At 42.2% G+C, this 17,656-nt stretch overlaps 1 protein-coding gene across 4 annotated transcripts in view; it reads left to right on the top strand.

Moving 5' to 3' along the window:
- Window positions 1–16,924, top strand: part of l3mbtl1 (L3MBTL histone methyl-lysine binding protein 1) — a 45,708-nt gene extending 28,784 nt beyond the window's left edge. For all 4 annotated transcript variants that reach the window (XM_077217804.1, XM_077217805.1, XM_077217806.1 and 1 more), the window contains 7 exons: window positions 1,610–1,748; window positions 1,848–1,947; window positions 3,006–3,200; window positions 5,465–5,514; window positions 8,601–8,758; window positions 11,190–11,252; window positions 16,087–16,924. In XM_077217804.1, coding sequence (XP_077073919.1) covers window positions 1,610–1,748; window positions 1,848–1,947; window positions 3,006–3,200; window positions 5,465–5,514; window positions 8,601–8,758; window positions 11,190–11,252; window positions 16,087–16,221 — 840 coding nt within the window. In that variant the 3' untranslated portion in view covers window positions 16,222–16,924. The remainder of the gene's footprint in view (window positions 1–1,609; window positions 1,749–1,847; window positions 1,948–3,005; window positions 3,201–5,464; window positions 5,515–8,600; window positions 8,759–11,189; window positions 11,253–16,086) is intronic.
- Window positions 16,925–17,656: the final 732 nt, after the last annotated feature.

Below are 17,656 nucleotides of genomic sequence, written 5' to 3'. Positions count from 1 at the left end.
TTTTCTTACAATATAAATGTCTTTACTGTCATTGTTGATCAAATTAATGCATCCTTGCTGAATAAAAAGAAGAACTTTATTTCCAAACATTTTTTTACTGACCCTTGACTTTTAAATGGCAATTTATGTAAACCAAACAACTATTTAAAGTATGAAAAATATAAGTTAAAAGAGTAAATAACTTTTCCTGAGATATTGTCTATCCACACAAAAAGGTTGGATTTTTCCTAATTTTTTTAATTAAGGCATTGAGATCAATTTCCAAAAGATGATTTTTTACTCCTCTTTTTAGTCAACTTTAGCATGGGTGTATTCACTTATGCTAAGCACTGTATGTAAACACAAACTTTCATTTTGGATGTGAATAATCGCAATTAATCGTTGCCTAGCACAATTTCTTTTTTGCTATGCAGGACTTACTGACTCACTGGTCAGAACCATTAAAGGGATAGTTCACCCAAAAATGAAAATTCTGTCAGTAATTACTCTCCCTCATGTTGTTCAACCCCGTAAGACCTTCATTCATCTTCGGAACACGAATTAAAATATTTTTGATTAAATCTGAGAGCTGGATCACTCCTCCATAGGCTTCTAAGGGATTGAAACTTGTTCCCCGAAAAGTTATTAAAGACATCGTTAAAATAGTCCGAGTGACTACAGTGGCTCAATCTTAAGTTTATCAAACGACGAGAATACTATTTGTTCGCAAAAACAAAAAATAACAACTTAATTTCAACTATTCATTTCCTTCTCTGTGGGCCTCGAGTCAGTTAACGTAGTGTGACACACTTAGGCTCAGTATTGGCCGACGCTGGTCATGTGTGTGATGCGTTTGAAGTACAACACAGAAGCGCTGCGCTGTTACACTAATGAACTGACTCGAGGCCCGCAGAGAAGGAAATGAATAGTTGAAATAAAGTTGTTACTTTTGTTTGTTTTTGCAAAAAAAAAGTATTCTTGTCGCTTGATAAACTTAAGATTGAGCCACTGTAGTCACTTGGACTATTTTAACGATGTCTTTAATAACTTTTCGGGGAACAAGTTTCAATCCCTTAGAAGCCTATGGAGGAGTGATCCAGCTCTCAGATTTAATCAAAAATATCTTAATTTGTGTTTTGAAGATGAACGAAGGTCTTACGGGGTTGAACAACATGAGGGAGAGTAAATACTGACAGAACTTTAATTTTTGGGTGAATTAAACCCTTTAATGTTCAGAGTTAACAACTCTCCGAAAAGAATGCTAACTTACATGAAAGCACATGATAAACAGTAATTTACACTAACTTTATTAGTTTGAAATCAACAAGAATAGAAAAAACACATCCAGCAAAGACATCCAAAAAAAAGCAGGCTCACAGAATCACCCGTGTGGCGAACAGGACGAGACCGAGGGACGTGAGAGAACGGAGCGAGGACGGTGGTGCAAGTGTTAATGAGCAACACCCTGTGAGCACACCGGTCTCGCATCCCTCACGTCCCTCCGCCTCGTCCTGTTCGCCACAACCCGTAACGAGACCAAAAATGTTATCAGAGGATTTCATTGGTGCATGGATGAATGAGGTAGAGTGACGTGTTCTTGTGAAGGTGTGTTATCATCTGTTGTCCTCAGATTCATTTTGATGGTTGGAGCCACTTGTATGACGAGTGGATGGACTCAGACCATCCGGACGTCCATCCTGCTGGCTGGTGTGAAGGCACAGGACACCCCCTCAAACCTCCACCCTGCCAACCCATCACCCAGAAACCTGGTGAGATTCCTCTAGATCAATCTCTTTCCTTATCCATGTGACTCATATGTGCTCATGTACCAAATACTCTGTCAATTCAGAGTAATATGTGTCTTTTAGGTCCCAGGGAGACCCTGACAGCCCGACAGCCCAACTTCTCCTTGTCTTATAAAAGTCTGCCTCAGCAACGCAACCCCTCCAAATACAGCTTCCACCACAGGTCATTCCTTCATGTGCCCATACAGTGTAAAACACTCAAATTGTCAGTTTGTGTTTTGTTTTCTGATTAAAGGAGTAGTTCTCTTCAGGATAAAAAAAAAATCCTGATTATTTACTCACCCTCACGTCATCCAAGATGTTAATGACTTTCTTTCTTCAGTCAAAAAGAAATGAAGGTTTTTGAGGAAAACATTCCAGGATTTTTCTCCATATAGTGACTTAAATGGTTGTCAACGGGTTGAAGGTCCATGTTAGTTTCAGTGCAGCTTCAAAGTCTCGACATGATCCCAGCCGAAGAATAATAGTCTTATCTAGATAAACCATTGGCCATTTTCTAACAAAAAAATGAACAATTATATAATTATATATAACAAATGCTTTTTAACCACAAATGCTCGTCTTACACGTCCATGACTTCACGCATTACGTAATCACGTTGAATGGTTAGGCGAGTTCCGGTTAAAAAATATAGTGTAGGGTGAATCTCATTTTCTCCTCCAACTTCAAAATCGTCCAACATCGTTGCTTTACCTTCTATTTATTTTTTGTAAATGGATTTAGTTTGATTTAGTCTTTGCACGTTGGCTTTGTAAACACTAGGTCGGTACTACCGCCTACGTGACCTTTCAACATGATTACGTAATGTGTGGCGCATCACAGAGCTAGTGCAAGGCGAGCATTCGTGGTTAAAAAGTATATATATATTTTATTTTTAGAAAAAGACCAATGGTTTCACTAGATAAGAGCCTTATTCCTCGACTGGGATTGTGTAGAGCCTTTGCTTCTGCACTTAAACTGCAATTTGGACCTTTAACCTGTTGACAAACATTGTAGTCACTATCCTGGAAAATCCTGGAATGTTTTCCTCAAAAACCTTAATTTCTTTTCAACTGAAGAAAGAAAGACATGAATTTCTTGGATGACGTGGGGGTGAGTAAATTATCAGGAAATTTTAATTCTGAAGTCAACTAATGCTTTAAATTGTCTTGCAGTTGAGGGACAGTTTATTAAAAACAAATGACTGCAGATTTGAGAACAGACCCGTTGTTTGTCAAACAGAAAGTGCCCTACTCCGGGATGTGACGGATCAGGTCATGTGACCGGGCGTTTTACGGCGCATCACTGTTTATCTGGCTGTCCGTTGGCTGAGAGGAACCAGGGCCGGCTCAAGGCGGACCTCTCTGATACAGAAGGATCCAGGCGTAACCTGCTGGTCTTCGGCCAGAGAGCAAAAAAGTCAAGATATCACGGCAGGCAAGACAATATTCACATTTGTTGTGTTAATCAAGTATATCACTGCAAAAAAAGGCTTTTCTTACTCAGTATTGTGACGAAGTTAAAGGTCAGGGAAGAGGGAACTGGCGAATGTTCAACGGAACTTTAATATCAAAATAAACAAACAACAAAACGAAAGTAAAGCAGCAGCCCCTCAATGACGACTGCCACACAAAAAGATAACAAAAACACGTCATAAATAGTCCAGACCTTGTCCTCTCTCATCCTTCACTGTCTTCACTCCTCCTTTGATCAATACGAGCTCCTCCGTGAGACTCGCTCCATTCTTACGGCTCTCTGCCCCGCCCTGCTTGCCACAAGTATTTTTGTCTTGTTTCCAGTCCAAATATACTGGTACTAAGTACTAAGATACTAATGGCTCGTTTCCACTGAGCAGTACGGTACGGTACAGTACGATTTGGTTCGGGTCGGGTCAGTAAACCATGATCCGGCTAGCGTTTCCACCGCCAACAGTACTCTACTTGATAGGCGTGGTGTTTGCCGGAAAGATGCGATCAACGTCATTTTCGCGCGAAGAAGAATGCGACAAAGTAAACACCAATGGAGGGCATACAGCAGATCTTGTGCTTGCTTCTCGGCATGTTTGTCACAAGAAGACAAGCGCCGACATTAGGCATTTCTCAATACCAAGTATGTAAAGTTCTCAGCAGAAGGACTCCTGAGGACGCGAGTCCGGTAATTCTCCAAATGGAACAGCGCATTCGTGAAAGCGTCACGCAGCTCGCTCTGCATGAACATTTTAGGCAACAATAAAACGAAATATGTTATAAAACACCAATCTGCCTTTTTTCGTTTTCATTTAAATAAATTTTAAACATTATAGGCACACAAACGTGGTTCTGGCAATGTATAGACCTGATTATATTATTCACAGCATGTTTAACGGTAGCCTATTTATAACAAAACGAAATATAAAACACAACCCTGCATTTCGTTTAAATTTAAAAAAATATTAAACATATTACAGGCAATATGTGCATTTGTACAAATGAATAAACAACATTACAGTGATAATCTTGTAATAAAAATGACAAAACTCAACCCTATCTCTTTTTGTTAAATTTCAGTTTTATCAATAATAGCCATTATAAAAGTATAAGTAAAAGGTAACGTTACAAGAAGCTATACAAAAAGAAATAAAGCAATCAATTCAGTCAAATATACAAATTCAGCGCTAGTCTAACGTTAACTTTACAACGGAAAAGTTATAGCCTAAATATATGAAACTTCACTTAGCCCTCAGCCAAAACGATTGGCCAGGGAATGAATTATCGATTCACGAGACCAAAGATCACCCGTTAGATACACACAAGACGAATTACCACTACAGAGTCAGCGGCAAACGTCAGAACGACTAGCCGAGGAAAGGCTGTTCCAGGCGGGGAACATGAGCGCAGAGCGCCCGGTGATCCCTGGAATGGATCAAATTATCATAAATCCTTATAAATGAAACCCCAGATTTGAGCTTTAAACAACTACATTCTCGCCTCAAAAACTCTTAAAACTACATTTCGTGAAAGAATAACCGTAGTATTATATTCCAACTGTATATTAAAAAATGGCGCTTCTTATGTTGTCATTCCCCTTGTAGCACCCGCAAGTGATGATACTCTGTCAACCAATCAGCGTTCTGCAGTGAGTCTAGCTCCACCCTTCAGTACCGTACCACTGTGCTAGGTACCCCAACGGAAGGGTACCCAAAAAGTGGTACGGTACGGTTCGGCTTTTTGGTACCATTTACAACTTTTGACAGTGGAAACGCAAATAATTGCGTACCGTACCGAACTGTACCGTACCGTACCGCTCAGTGGAAACGAGCCATAAGAGTGACCGGATATTATGAAAAATCTGTAATAGTAAATAAGTGAGTTTCTGCTTAAAACAAGCAAACTTATCTGACAATGGGGTAAGAAAAATAATCTTAATTCAAACGGAAACAAGTTTTTTTTTTGGTACCCTATTGAAAGATAATTTTGCTTGTTTTCACTTTATTTAGATTATCATTATTATTTCTTTCAGAAAACAAGACATAATATTATGTAATTTTACTTGGCTAGTAAATGCTTCTTGATTTAAAATGTTTTAGATATTTGGACTGGTAACAAGACAAACATACTAAGTAAGAAAAGCATTTTTTGCAGTGAATTGCATATTAATAAAATTAACAATGTTGCGCTTATGTAAACATTAAATTAAAAGTCACCTTTGTTTGCTGTCCGCAGGATCGGTCGCCCCCCTAAATATCGTAAAAGTCAGCAAAGAAATTGTCAGAGTGAGTTTTACTTTCCTACATTTTCTATATTTGAATGTTTAAAATTTTCAAATGATTTTTTTATCAGTTACTGTGTTTAAATTCACAAGTATATTTTTAATAATAGTAGTCATATTCCGATAATGTGTGTACACCATATTGCCAAAAGTATTGGGACACCCCTCCAAAACATTGAATTCAGGTGTTCCAATCACTTCCATGGCCACAGTTGTATAGAATCAAGCACCTAGGCATGCAGACGCTTCTACAAACATTTATGAAAGAATGGGTCTCAGGAGCTCAGGAGTGAATTCAAGAGTGGTACCGTGATAGGTTGCCACCTCTGCAAGAAGCCCATTCATGAAATTTCCACACTAATATTCCACAGTCAACTGTTAGTGGTATGACAGTGGAGGCATTTGGGAGCAACAGCAACTCAGCCACAAAGTGGTAGGCCACGTAAAATCCCAGAGCAGCGCATGCTGAGGCTCACAGTGCGTAGAAGTCGCCAACTTTCTGCAGAGTCAATAGCTACAGACCTCTAAACGTCGTGTGGCCTTCAGATTAACTCAAGGACAGTGTGTACAGCTTCATGAAGTGAGTTTCCATGGCCAAGCAGCTGCATCCAAGCCTTACATCACAAAGTGCAATGCAGTGGTGCAAAGCGTGGAATGCTGTGGTGTAAAGCTCGAGATACAGTGGTGGAAAACGCGGGATGCAGTGGTTCAAAGCAGGATATACAGTGGTGTAAAACCCAGGATACAGTGGTGTACAGCGTGGGATGCAGTGGTGTAAAGCGTGGGATTCAGTGGTGTACAGCGTTGGTTTCAGTGGTGTACAGCGTGGGATGCAGTGGTGTAGAGCGTGGGATGCAGTGCTGTAAAGCGTGGGATGCAGTGCTGTAAAGCGTAGGATGCAGTGGTGTAAAGCGTGGGATACAGTGGTGTAAAAGTGTGGGATGCAGTGGTGTAGAGCGTGGGATGTAGTTGTGTAAAGCGTGGGATGCAGTGGTGTAGAGCGTGGGATGCAGTGGTGTAAAGCGTGGGATGCAGTGGTGTAAAGCGTGGGATGCAGTGGTGTAAAGCATGGGATGCAGTGGTGTAATGCGTGGGATGCAGTGGTGTAAAGCGTGGGATGCAGTGGTGTAAAGCGTGGGATGCAGTGGTGTAAAGCGTGGGATGCAGTGGTGCAAAGCGTGGGATGCAGTGGTGTAGAGCATGGGATGCAGTGGTGTAAAACCGTGGGATGCAGTGATGTAAAGATTGGGATGCGGTGGTGTAAAGCGCGGGATGCAGTGGTGTAAAGCATGGGATGCAGTGGTGTAAAGCGTGGGATGCAGTGGTGTACAGCGTGGGATGCAGTGATGTAAAGAGTGGAATGCGGTGGTGTAAAGCGCGGGATGCGGTGGTGTACAGCGTGGGATGCAGTGATGTAAAGAGTGGGATGCAGTGGTGTAAAGCGCGGGATGCAGTGATGTAAAGATTGGGATGCGGTGGTGTAAAGCGCGGGATGCAGTGGTGTAAAGCATGGGATGCAGTGGTGTAAAGCGTGGGATGCAGTGGTGTACAGCGTGGGATGCAGTGATGTAAAGAGTGGGATGCAGTGGTGTAAAGCGCGGGATGCAGTGGTGTAAAGCGTGGGATGCAGTGGTGTACAGCGTGGGATGCAGTGATGTAAAGAGTGGGATGCAGTGGTGTAAAGCGCGGGATGCAGTGGTGTAAAGCGTGGGATGCAGTGGTGTAAAGCGTGGGATGCAGTGGGGTAAAGCGTGGGATGCAGTGGGGTAAAGCGTGGGATGCAGTGGGGTAAAGCGTGGGATGCAGTGGTGTAAAGCGTGAGATGCAGTGATGTAAAGTCTGGGATGCAGTGGTGTAAAGCGTGGGATGCAGTGGTGTAAAGCGTGGGATGCAGTGGTTTAAAGTGTGGGATGCAGTGGTTTAAAGTGTGGGATGCAGTGGTGGAATGTGTGGGATGTGGAATGTGTGTTCCCATAAACTCACTTCTAAACCTTGTAGAAAGCCTTCCCAGAAGAGTTGAAGCTGTTAAAGCTGCAAAGGGTGGGCCAACTTCATATTAAACCCTACGGATTAGGAATGGGATGTCATTAAAGTTAATGTGCATGTAAAGGCAGACATTCCAAGACTTTTGGCAATATAGTGTATCATGTTAACATGTTAACCAGATTACCATAATCAACCAATGCAATATTTATAATAATAATCTGACAGATGCTGTGTGTCAGTAATCATTTTTGGCCCATGAAAACTTACTCAGAGTATCCTAACTTAATGATATATACTCTCAGTTGTGCAAAATCACAAAGATTATAGAATATAGTCAATAGCTATGATTCTATCCAAAGTTGCGAATTTAATATCACATAAAACATTCGCGAATATAGCACTGCTTCCATCCAGTGAGAAAAAGTAACAAAATCATCACTTCTTGATTATCTGCCACCAAATATCAAATGTAATTTGCTGCAGTAGAAGAACCCACTGTGTCGTACAGTATATAATGAATGATTTGCACCTCAGATTTTGCAGATGAAACGCAATAAGCACGGTCATGTTACCCTACTTTCCCTGTTTGGGAATGCATTCATGTAAGACAGTCATGGGAGGTAATTATACCAAACCACTTTGACGACAGACTTCAGAATGACCAAAACAGCATTTCAGATGCTTGCGCAATGAGATCGGTCCACTAGTTAGTCCACTTATGCCGTCCCATCGCACAAAGTCACACCACTTTTATGATACGCATCGAGGAATTTATTCGGTAAATGTGTTTCCATCGTAGTTTATGCGCATGTTTTCTTATCAGATAAAACATTTATCTGCCTTAACTGAGTGCATATGTTTTTATACGCATCTTGGCATTTCCATCCAGCGTTTTTTATTTTTTTTGCCGATATGCCACAATGTGCATAAAAAAGGGGTATTGAAACATAGCTAGTGACAAGTGCAAGCTTCACCTTAAAAATTACTATTTTAGTTGCTGTCAAATATGTAAACCTCTTTTAAGATTAGAAATTACCTCTCGCCAGAAGATGGACCTTAAATGGTCATGTAGATGTAAATGTGGTGATTGTTTCTGCGTTTCAGATATGACGGCGGAAGGGATGTACCCTTCTCTCTTCATGACGGCATTTACTGCCAACTCGGATCGAACCCTGTCTCTCTGCTGGGAGCAGCACTGTAAACTGCTGCCTGGTGTTGCAGGAGTTCATGCCAGTCAAGTAGCTTCCTGGACTATAGAGGAGGTAATAATCACTTCATTCAACTGTGTTGATATCCCTTGGTTTACAAGTTAAATGAATGGGTGCATTTAGAGTACAAGATAACGTCCAGTTATTATTATACTGCAGTGGTGGACCGTCAGGGCCAGCAAGGCCTTCTCTGCTGGCCTAAACACTATCAGAATCACTGACTTGCACTTTCAAATATTTTTTCCATGAATGAGTATTAAATTATTCCCAATAGTCAATTTTTTTAATCTCAAAGCTTTTCTCTTGGTTGCGCTGCTTCCAGTATTCTATATTTATTTTAGCGCTTTTATCCAATTATATTTCAGCCATCATGAGTTGCCAGGGTAAAATAAATCTGCCTTAAGGCCTTAATTATTGGAATCGACAGTGCGGGCACCAGTAGTTTACAATGAATGGAAATGAAACCGGTGCTTTAACCAATCAGATAATCAGTCAGATTTAATCAGCCAATCAGATTTCAATTTGACTGCACCGGGGCCATCTAGCAGGCATACAATAACGTCGGCATTTTCACGTCCTTTGATTGGCTGGTCAGAGCACGTACTACTACTGGTAGACAGAGGCTGAGCTAGCTAACGCATCTGTAGCGAACTGCATAAACTAAAATACATTCCTGTAGATTTAATAGTTTTTCAACCCACAAATTAATGTTTCTTTCCCTCCTCGACCCCCAGCCGGTTCAATACTGAAACGCACAGATAACCTGTACACCAGAGTAATTGAAGTCTTTTTGAGGAAAGAAATTAGGATGGATTTTGTGTAAAACATAATCAGTAGTTTTGGTGAGTATAATGCATTTTTGCCGTGCATTTTTTCCGTGGTGAATAGGATTTTCTTCTTAATTTTTCTTGGAAATTTATGATCTAATGTTTTTTTTCAAACATTCAAACTATTTTAACGTCTGACAAAGGACTTGTAACCATTGAAGGACAAGACAAGGGAGGCTCAGTTTCTGAACTTATAATCGGAACGCAAGAACAACTGTATCCTACACTAACGCACACGCCGAACTCACTCACTCGTTTCTCTCTACCGGCCTTTTCCGAACTCACCGCATTAACCCTATAACTGCCGGTGCAAAGTAAAAACAGCAATTTCACAACAATTATAGAGAGTCTGTGCGCTGCTACGCTATTTAAAGTTATTAATTCACTGAAGGCCTAGGTGTGAAATGCACGGCCCGCCACTGTTATACACTGTATATCACTAAATCACTTATATGTTTATAATACTTTTATTTTGGTAACACTTTACAATAAGTTTCATTAGTTAACATTAGTTAACTTCATTAGTTAGCATGAACTAATAATGAACTGTACTTATACAACATTTATTAATATTTGTTCTTGTTAATTTTAACATTTTAACATTTACTAACACTTTATTAACATCTTGTTAACATTAGTTAACAGGGTTCTCAAGTCTCACGCATTGGCTGTGAGACACAACCAATTCAACCAGTTCACACGCTCACATGCCACACAGGTATTTCTCATGCTGAAAAGGCAATGCCAACCAAGCTGTCCTGCAAGCTTTATATATAATGTCGTATACGAGGCGCAGACACACGGAGTGAAGTTTCCTGCCGCTAGCACAGTTTGGCTAGCTTACGTTATCTGAAACTAAGGGAAATGTTAGTGGGTATGGGAAGGAATGAAGATGTATTTCTTCATTTTATGTTAAATTATATATTATACTGTATTAATAGTCTTTCTAGTTACATTAAGGCTACATGTATTAAAGCAAGGGGCTCTGGGTAATATTTTATATCACACAATAAATCATTATACCATTTCGACTAGACTCATTCAAAATGCAAAAAGATTTGTTTTGTTGAGCAATTTGTTATATTTTTGTAATTTTTGTATATTTATACTTTCGAAATATAACATTAAAGAGTATATTTGATGTGATGAATTGCTATGTATTTTATCAGATTTACCAATTGTTATAATTTCAATTTGTGCTGGTTAATTATGAACAATGGGTAAAATTGGGGGATGGGCGGGAGTGGGGCTCCATTGGGGCTCCTCCCCTAACCACAAGTGATCTCACTCCAAGCTTTTGATAAAACCCTGAGTTAATGCACTTGAACTAACATGAACAAACTATGAACAGCTTTATTTTTATTAACTAACATTAAAAAAGATTAACAAATAATACAATAACAAATTTCTCATGGTTAGTTCATGTTAGTTAATACATTAACTAATGTTAACTAATGAACCTGATTGTAAAGTGTTTCCTTTATTTTACATTGAAAAATAAAAACACTGAACAAAACATGCAATACGATAGGCTGAAAACTCAAGAATACAGCCGCACAGTTCTGAACTTCTGGATATTAAAATGATGTCTGGATGCAGCAAACAAACAGCCGCTAGAATGATGGCTCTGTTCATTTATATCTCTGTTTGATTTCCAGGTCTTTGGATTTGTTAATAATCTTATTGGTTGTGAGGAGCAGGCCCAAATTTTCAAAGATGAAGTAAGTAAATTTCTAAAAATAATGAATTTTCTCAGTGTGAAAAAGAGAACAACATGTTGCAAACAATCAGGAGATGCGTGCCTCCGTGTTCACGGCCCATCGCTGATGTGAGTTCTGCTTTGAGTGTTTGGGGGAAGAGCTTACGTTCGAGCAAGGCAAAGTGCAAAAACTCGATTTGGTTCTATATTAAAGTGCTTCGCACTCGTTTCACATATTTTCAAGGACAAGCCCCCACACTAAGATAGTAAGGTTTGCGAGTCGATCTGGCTGAGGAGTTAAAAAAGACAAAATCTATGTTTATACAATTTTCTGGAGCTGAAATATGGCTTGTAAATGTTGTTTTATGGTTGCTAGGGTGCCCTAAGTGGTTTCTAGGGTGCGACTATGAAGTTATGTCACAACTTATTGGCCGCTTGATAGGCCGAGTCAAAGTGCCAAGCCTCAAGCCTCTATGACCTTCTGATCGCCAATGTTAAGTCTATGGGAAATTTTTTCAGCCGATTTATCACCCGCCGGACGAACATCGTACACACGATCGGTTAGAAAAGGCATAGCTCTCCTCTCCTCAATAAACCAGTCGATTTGACGCCTCATTCATGGGTCTACGAGAGACGTTGCGGGAGGAGTAGTGTAGCTGACGCTGGTAGGTCAGCTGTAATTATGACATATTGGTGATTTCAGGGGTTAATATTTATTTTTTTACTTTATAATTTAAATGTGTATTTCTGTGGGTGTACCAATTCCATAATTTTGTTGGCATTACATTTCATTATTACTCAGTCTATCTAAGTTGAGTGTCATGTGACTCTTGCTGATTTATTTCACCTGGACGTGTTAGCGTCAACTGAATGGTGAGACGTGAAGTCAGATGTTAGTGCTCCTGACCATTCTTACCAGGCGAACACGGTAAAAGTGTTAATATTTTGTATATTATGTTTGGTTTTGTGTCTTTAGGGGTGTTGTGTGTAAAATTAGGGTTTGTTTTCTTTTTGTGTCTAGTTTTCACGGTGTCTCAGATCAATAAATAAAAAATGGACATCAATACTTCAGAACCGTGGACTGTTTAATAACCAGCGAGTACTTACAAGTAGCATGCCGAAGTTTAAGTATGAGCAATAACAATAGTGATGCCTTGCCTTTGGCAAGCACCACTAACTACTAAACGAATACCATGAATGATAAAAGAATAAAGTGCATAAGATGCATAAAATACAAGTGATTAAGTTGACTGTGGCTTTGGAAGAGTTACATTAACGTATGTAAAGATAAAGTCTCCTACACTGTCATTGTCACTGTCTTATGTTAGTCCCCGTCTGCACTACAGCTCCCAGCATCCCCCTTAGTCCACACCTGCACCTCCTTCACCATTAACTGCACCTGCCAACAATTCATCACCACTCACTGTCTTCAGTTGTCCTCATCATTCCTCTGTGTATTAAAGTTCCTCTCATGTCAGTGTTCAGTGTTGGTTGTTGTTTGTGTATCATACACACTGATTCGCGTACTTGGCTGTTTACCTTTTTTTTGACTAAATCTCCTTGTTACTCATATCTCCTGAATCTGAGTCTTCCTCTGAGTCCTGAAGCGTTACAGAACAACCGACCTTCTAAACGAACAGAAGACCAATGCAATCGCTCCAGAGCCATATCCCAAGATGGATACCATTTCTGAGTCTCTTCATGTCAGTCCTGCCGAGCATAAGCTTCGTTACGTCACTCCTGCTGAACCTTAGATTCTTCTCGTCAGTCCTGCTGAGCCTGAACTTCTTCACGTCGGTCCTGCCGAGCCTGCACTTCACGTCAGTCCTGCTGAGCCTGCGCATCATGTCATGCCCGCCGAGCCAGAGACTGTTCACGCCAGTCCCGCCGAGCCAGAGACTGTTGACGTCAGTCCTGCCGAGCCTGCACTTCACGTCAGTCCTGCCAAGCCAGAGACTGTTCACGTTAGTCCTGCCGAGCCTGCGCATCACGTCAGTCCTGCCAAGCCAGAGACTGTTCACGTCAGTCCTGCTGAGCTTGCACTTCACGTCAGTCCTGCCGAGCCTGCGCATCACATCAAAACCACTGGTCCCGTCCAGCCCAGAGCCTTCACCGCTGGTGCCGTCCAGCACAGAGCCTTCACCGCTGGTGCCGTCCAGCCCAGAGCCTTCACCACTGGGTCCTCGCTGTGGCCGCCCAAAGGCCCACAGCCAACAGAAAAATCATCTCCGCCATGGCAGCCTGAAGGGTCTTCACCGCCATGGCCGCCTGAACCACCATGGCCGCTAGAAGGGTCTGCCCCGCCTTGGCCACCTGTACAGCCTGCTCCGCCCTGGCCATCTGCACAGCCTGCTCCCCCTTGGCCTCCTGCACAGCCTGCTCCGCCTTGGTCACTTGCACTGCCTGCTCCGCCCTGGCCGCCTGCGCAGCCTGCTCCGCCCTGGCCGCCTGCGCAGCCTGCTCCGCCCTGGCTGCCTACACTTCCTGCCCCACCCTGGCTGCCTGCACTTCCTGCTCCGCCCTGGCCTCCTGCTCCGCCCTGGCCGCCTGCTCTGCCCTGCCCGCCTGCACAGCCTGCTCCGCCCTGGCCGCCTGCTCCGCCCTGGTCGCCTGCTCAGCCTGATCCGCTCTGGCTGCCTGCACTTCCTGCTCCACCCTAGCCGCCTGCTCAGCCTGCTCCGCCCTGGCTGCCTGCACTTCCTGCTCCGCCCTGGCTGCCTGCACTTCCTGCTCCGCCCTGGCCGCCTGCTCAGCCTGCTCCGCCCTGGTCGCCTGCACAGCCTGCTTCGCCCTGGCCGCCAGCACAGCCTGCTCCGCCCTGGCCGCCTGTACAGCCTGCTCCGCCCTGGCCACCTGCAGTTCCTGCTCCGCCCTGGCCGCCTGCACAGTCTGCTCCGCCCTGGTCGCCTGCACAGCTTGCTTCGCCCTGGTCGCCTGCACAGCCTGCTCCGCCCTGGCCGCCTGCACTTCCTGTTCCACCTTGGCTGCCTGCACTTCCTGCTCCGCCCTGGCCGCCTGCTCAGCCTGCTCCGCCCTGGCCGCCTGCACAGCCTGCTCCGCCCTGGCTACCTGCACTTCCTGCTCGGCCCTGGCTGCCTGCACTTCCTGCTCCGCCCTGGTCGCCTACTCAGCCTGCTCTGCCCTGGCCACCTGCTCCGCCCTGGACGCCTGCACAGCCTGCTCCGCCCTGGTCGCCTGCACAGCCTGCTTCGCCCTGGCCGCCTGTACAGCGTGCTCCGCCCTGGCCGCCTGCACAGCCTGCTCCGCCCTGGTCGCCTGCACTTCCTGGTCCGCCCTGGCCGCCAGCGCCCACCCCCCCACCCCTGTTGATGTTCTACGGCGCGAGGTCTCGCCTTTTTGAACGGGGGGCGTAATGTCATAGTCATCGTCTGCACCAGTCTGTCTTTGCCTGCACTTCCCTGCCCAGAATCCTCCTTTTCTCCACACCTGAACTCACTCCCTCAATTACTCACCTGTTCCTCGTCTTCATCATCCATGTCACCTGTGATTACCTTGTTATGTTTGATTGGTGCTTGTATTTAGTTTGCTTCAGTTCAGTCAGTCCTCGTCGGTTCTTGTTATTGTTACTGTGTTTGTGTGTGTGCTAACCTTCTGCCCTGTCAACCCGTCTGCCTGTTTGTACCTGTTTGGAAGTATATATTAGTAAACGTTTGTACTGGAGCCTTTTGAGTCAGTCTCTTCTTCAACCCGCACCACAACCGTGACAATTGGCTGATTTTATAAAAGTTTATAAAATTGACAGGATATCTTTGCTTGGTGGATTTGGAAACAAGACTTTTCTATTTCTAAACGTAATCGCATGAATTTTTGATGATTATATTGTCTCTGTGTTAAAAAAACATGGCACTTGATTAGAGGCTAGTCTCACTTTGTCCCACAGCAACATTAAAATAGTTTAGATTTTTGTACATTTTTCAGTTAATAATGTATTGTATTAAGTGTCCATTTCATTTAAATATTCAGATTGTTCATGAATAATTGAACATGTATTTAAAGTTCTGTTAAAGAGGGATGGAGATGGTCACATTTGAGCATTCAAAAATGTACTTGAAAGTAACAAAAAAGTTACTTTCTGAAGTAACTAGTTACTTTTATAATTTGTAACTAACTAATTAAGTTACTTTTTGGAAGAAGTAACTAGTAACTGTAACTAATTACTTTTTTAAAAGTAACTTGCCCAACACTGGTGAAGATTATCACGACGGACAAAATATGTAAGAATCAATAAGCTTTTTTGTTAACAGAACTTATTTTTTTCAATAATCCAAAAGCCAAATGGAAAAAACCTATTGGTTTTTATCAAGGGAACCAGGGTGATGCAGACATACGGGTTGGCCTACACAGATACGTCATCACCGCAGCGCTTATCTGGTCAATGGAAGCTCAACCACAGATGCTGGATGTGCGAGAACAAACCTCATTGGTTTTTGTAAAGCATGACACCTCATCGATTCTCCAACAAGCATGCTTGAGTTTCAGTTTGCCAAATTTGAATGCGTACATTCGCAGATCAATGTTGATTATAGAACAGAATAGAATTAATAATAGAATTTAGATGCAGAGTAGCCTAGCAAGAAGCACAACACTCTGGACAGCATAGCAATTATGCTTAGCAACACTCTGGCAACCTGCCAACACACTACAACACCACTCACATTTTTAGAATCTTAGAAAAAAAAATGTCTATATATTATATTACATTTTTAGAAATAAAATCCAAGCTATGAACTTATAAAAAAAGATTTCAGGTATAGCATTGAGTAGTGTTGAGTAACATGTCGTTTGGAGTTTCTTGTTCCAGGTTGTCACTGATACAGCGTCTCTTTTCTCTGCAGATGATCGACGGAGAGGCCTTCCTTCTTCTGACTCAAAATGATATTGTGAAGATCATGAATATAAAGCTAGGACCAGCGCTGAAGATTCACAACGCCATTTTAGTGTTCAAGAGCACAGACGAAGGCCTGAAGTGAACTGCTCATCTTCAATCTCCTCATGGCGTAACAATCCATTCAGAATCCGACATCTAATCACGTGTTTGGTGTTTACCGTCTGAACCCACCAGAGAGAGAGAGAGAGAGAGAGAGCGGGATGAACGAAACATGAAACCGTACAGCCTAGCTGAGCTTCGATGCTGCTTTATTTCATAAGCGAAATGACACTTTCTGATAAAGAACAACCTGATCTGAAACCACCGTGCAGGATTTTTTGTATTTGGAGTGTAAACTGAAATCTACATTTGTTCTCAGTATGTGAAGTGAAATTGGTGCAGAGAAATATCAGGGCCGATTTCAGTTGATTGGTGCTACTCTCCCCTTTATTAGAGCCCTGGTGAAGTTTATGCACTTTACCTGAGGAGCCACTAGAGGGAGCTGTCCTGTAGACAATCTGAGCCAACTAGACCAATTGTTTGGGGACCGTTTACTATATTTGCCCTCGGTAACAAGTGCTACTGACATTGTGGTGTTAAATGAGATTAAATGAGCTATTTTACCGAGTTTGGATTGTCATGTCAGTGTTGTTATTTTTGAATGAATGGAAACCCCGAGGGGTAAATAGTAACCGAGGAAGGTTTTAGGTGATCTATGTTTCTCTCTCTGATGGGAAATTTTAATAATGTACAGTTGAGTAACAATGTCGTTCAGTTCATCAACATGAATAAATGTTTAACTCAAATCTGGTTTCTGCGTGTGTTTAGTGGTGATTGTGGGAATGATACATGAAGTCTTGCTGCTTTTAGAAGAGTAGTGCTGTTTTCATCGGTCAGACAAGTACAACTGGAAACAATCATCTTAGCAACAGTTAAGTGCTGGTTAACACTTTATTTTGATAGTCGACTTTCTACTAACTAACTTTAACTTCATGTATTAGAGTAACTTAAAGTATTGCTTAATATCTGCTAACACTTTATTTTGATGCTCCATCAAAGACATTATACTGACTATAAGCAACGGTCTACTAAAAACTACCGCCCTACTGCCCATCAGTGGTTGATTTAGGCTATTTATTAAAATGCCCAAATATCTTACACCTTTTTTTAACTCAATATCGTCTATATGGTCTTTGTTAAGTCTGTCAAGAGGCATTAAATTACTTTCGTTTTGATTGACCGAGAGGCCAGATGCATTTCAAGATAAATTTCAAGCATCCAAAATAACAGGAACCGGTTTCTCGTCTTTTAAATAAACGGGTGTGATCCTCTTGACTGATTAGAAAAGTGTGTTCTGCCACTAAAATACCCTGAACATCTACACTTTCAGTTATAAAAATATTGAGAATATTAGCAACCAACAAAAACCAAAAGGGGAATACAAACCGGGGAGGAACACCATTCTCCAAAGACATCGCTATTAATATTTATTTTTATAAAATTTTTGAGATATTTGAACAAAAGTTGATAGATTCATA

This window comes from Siphateles boraxobius, unplaced genomic scaffold (genome assembly GCF_051911475.1).
Source record: "Siphateles boraxobius isolate OS27281-9 unplaced genomic scaffold, OSU_SipBor_1 76, whole genome shotgun sequence".
In the NCBI taxonomy this organism is placed as follows: Eukaryota; Metazoa; Chordata; class Actinopteri; order Cypriniformes; family Leuciscidae; genus Siphateles; species Siphateles boraxobius.
This window is presented reverse-complemented; position numbering and strand designations above follow the sequence as displayed.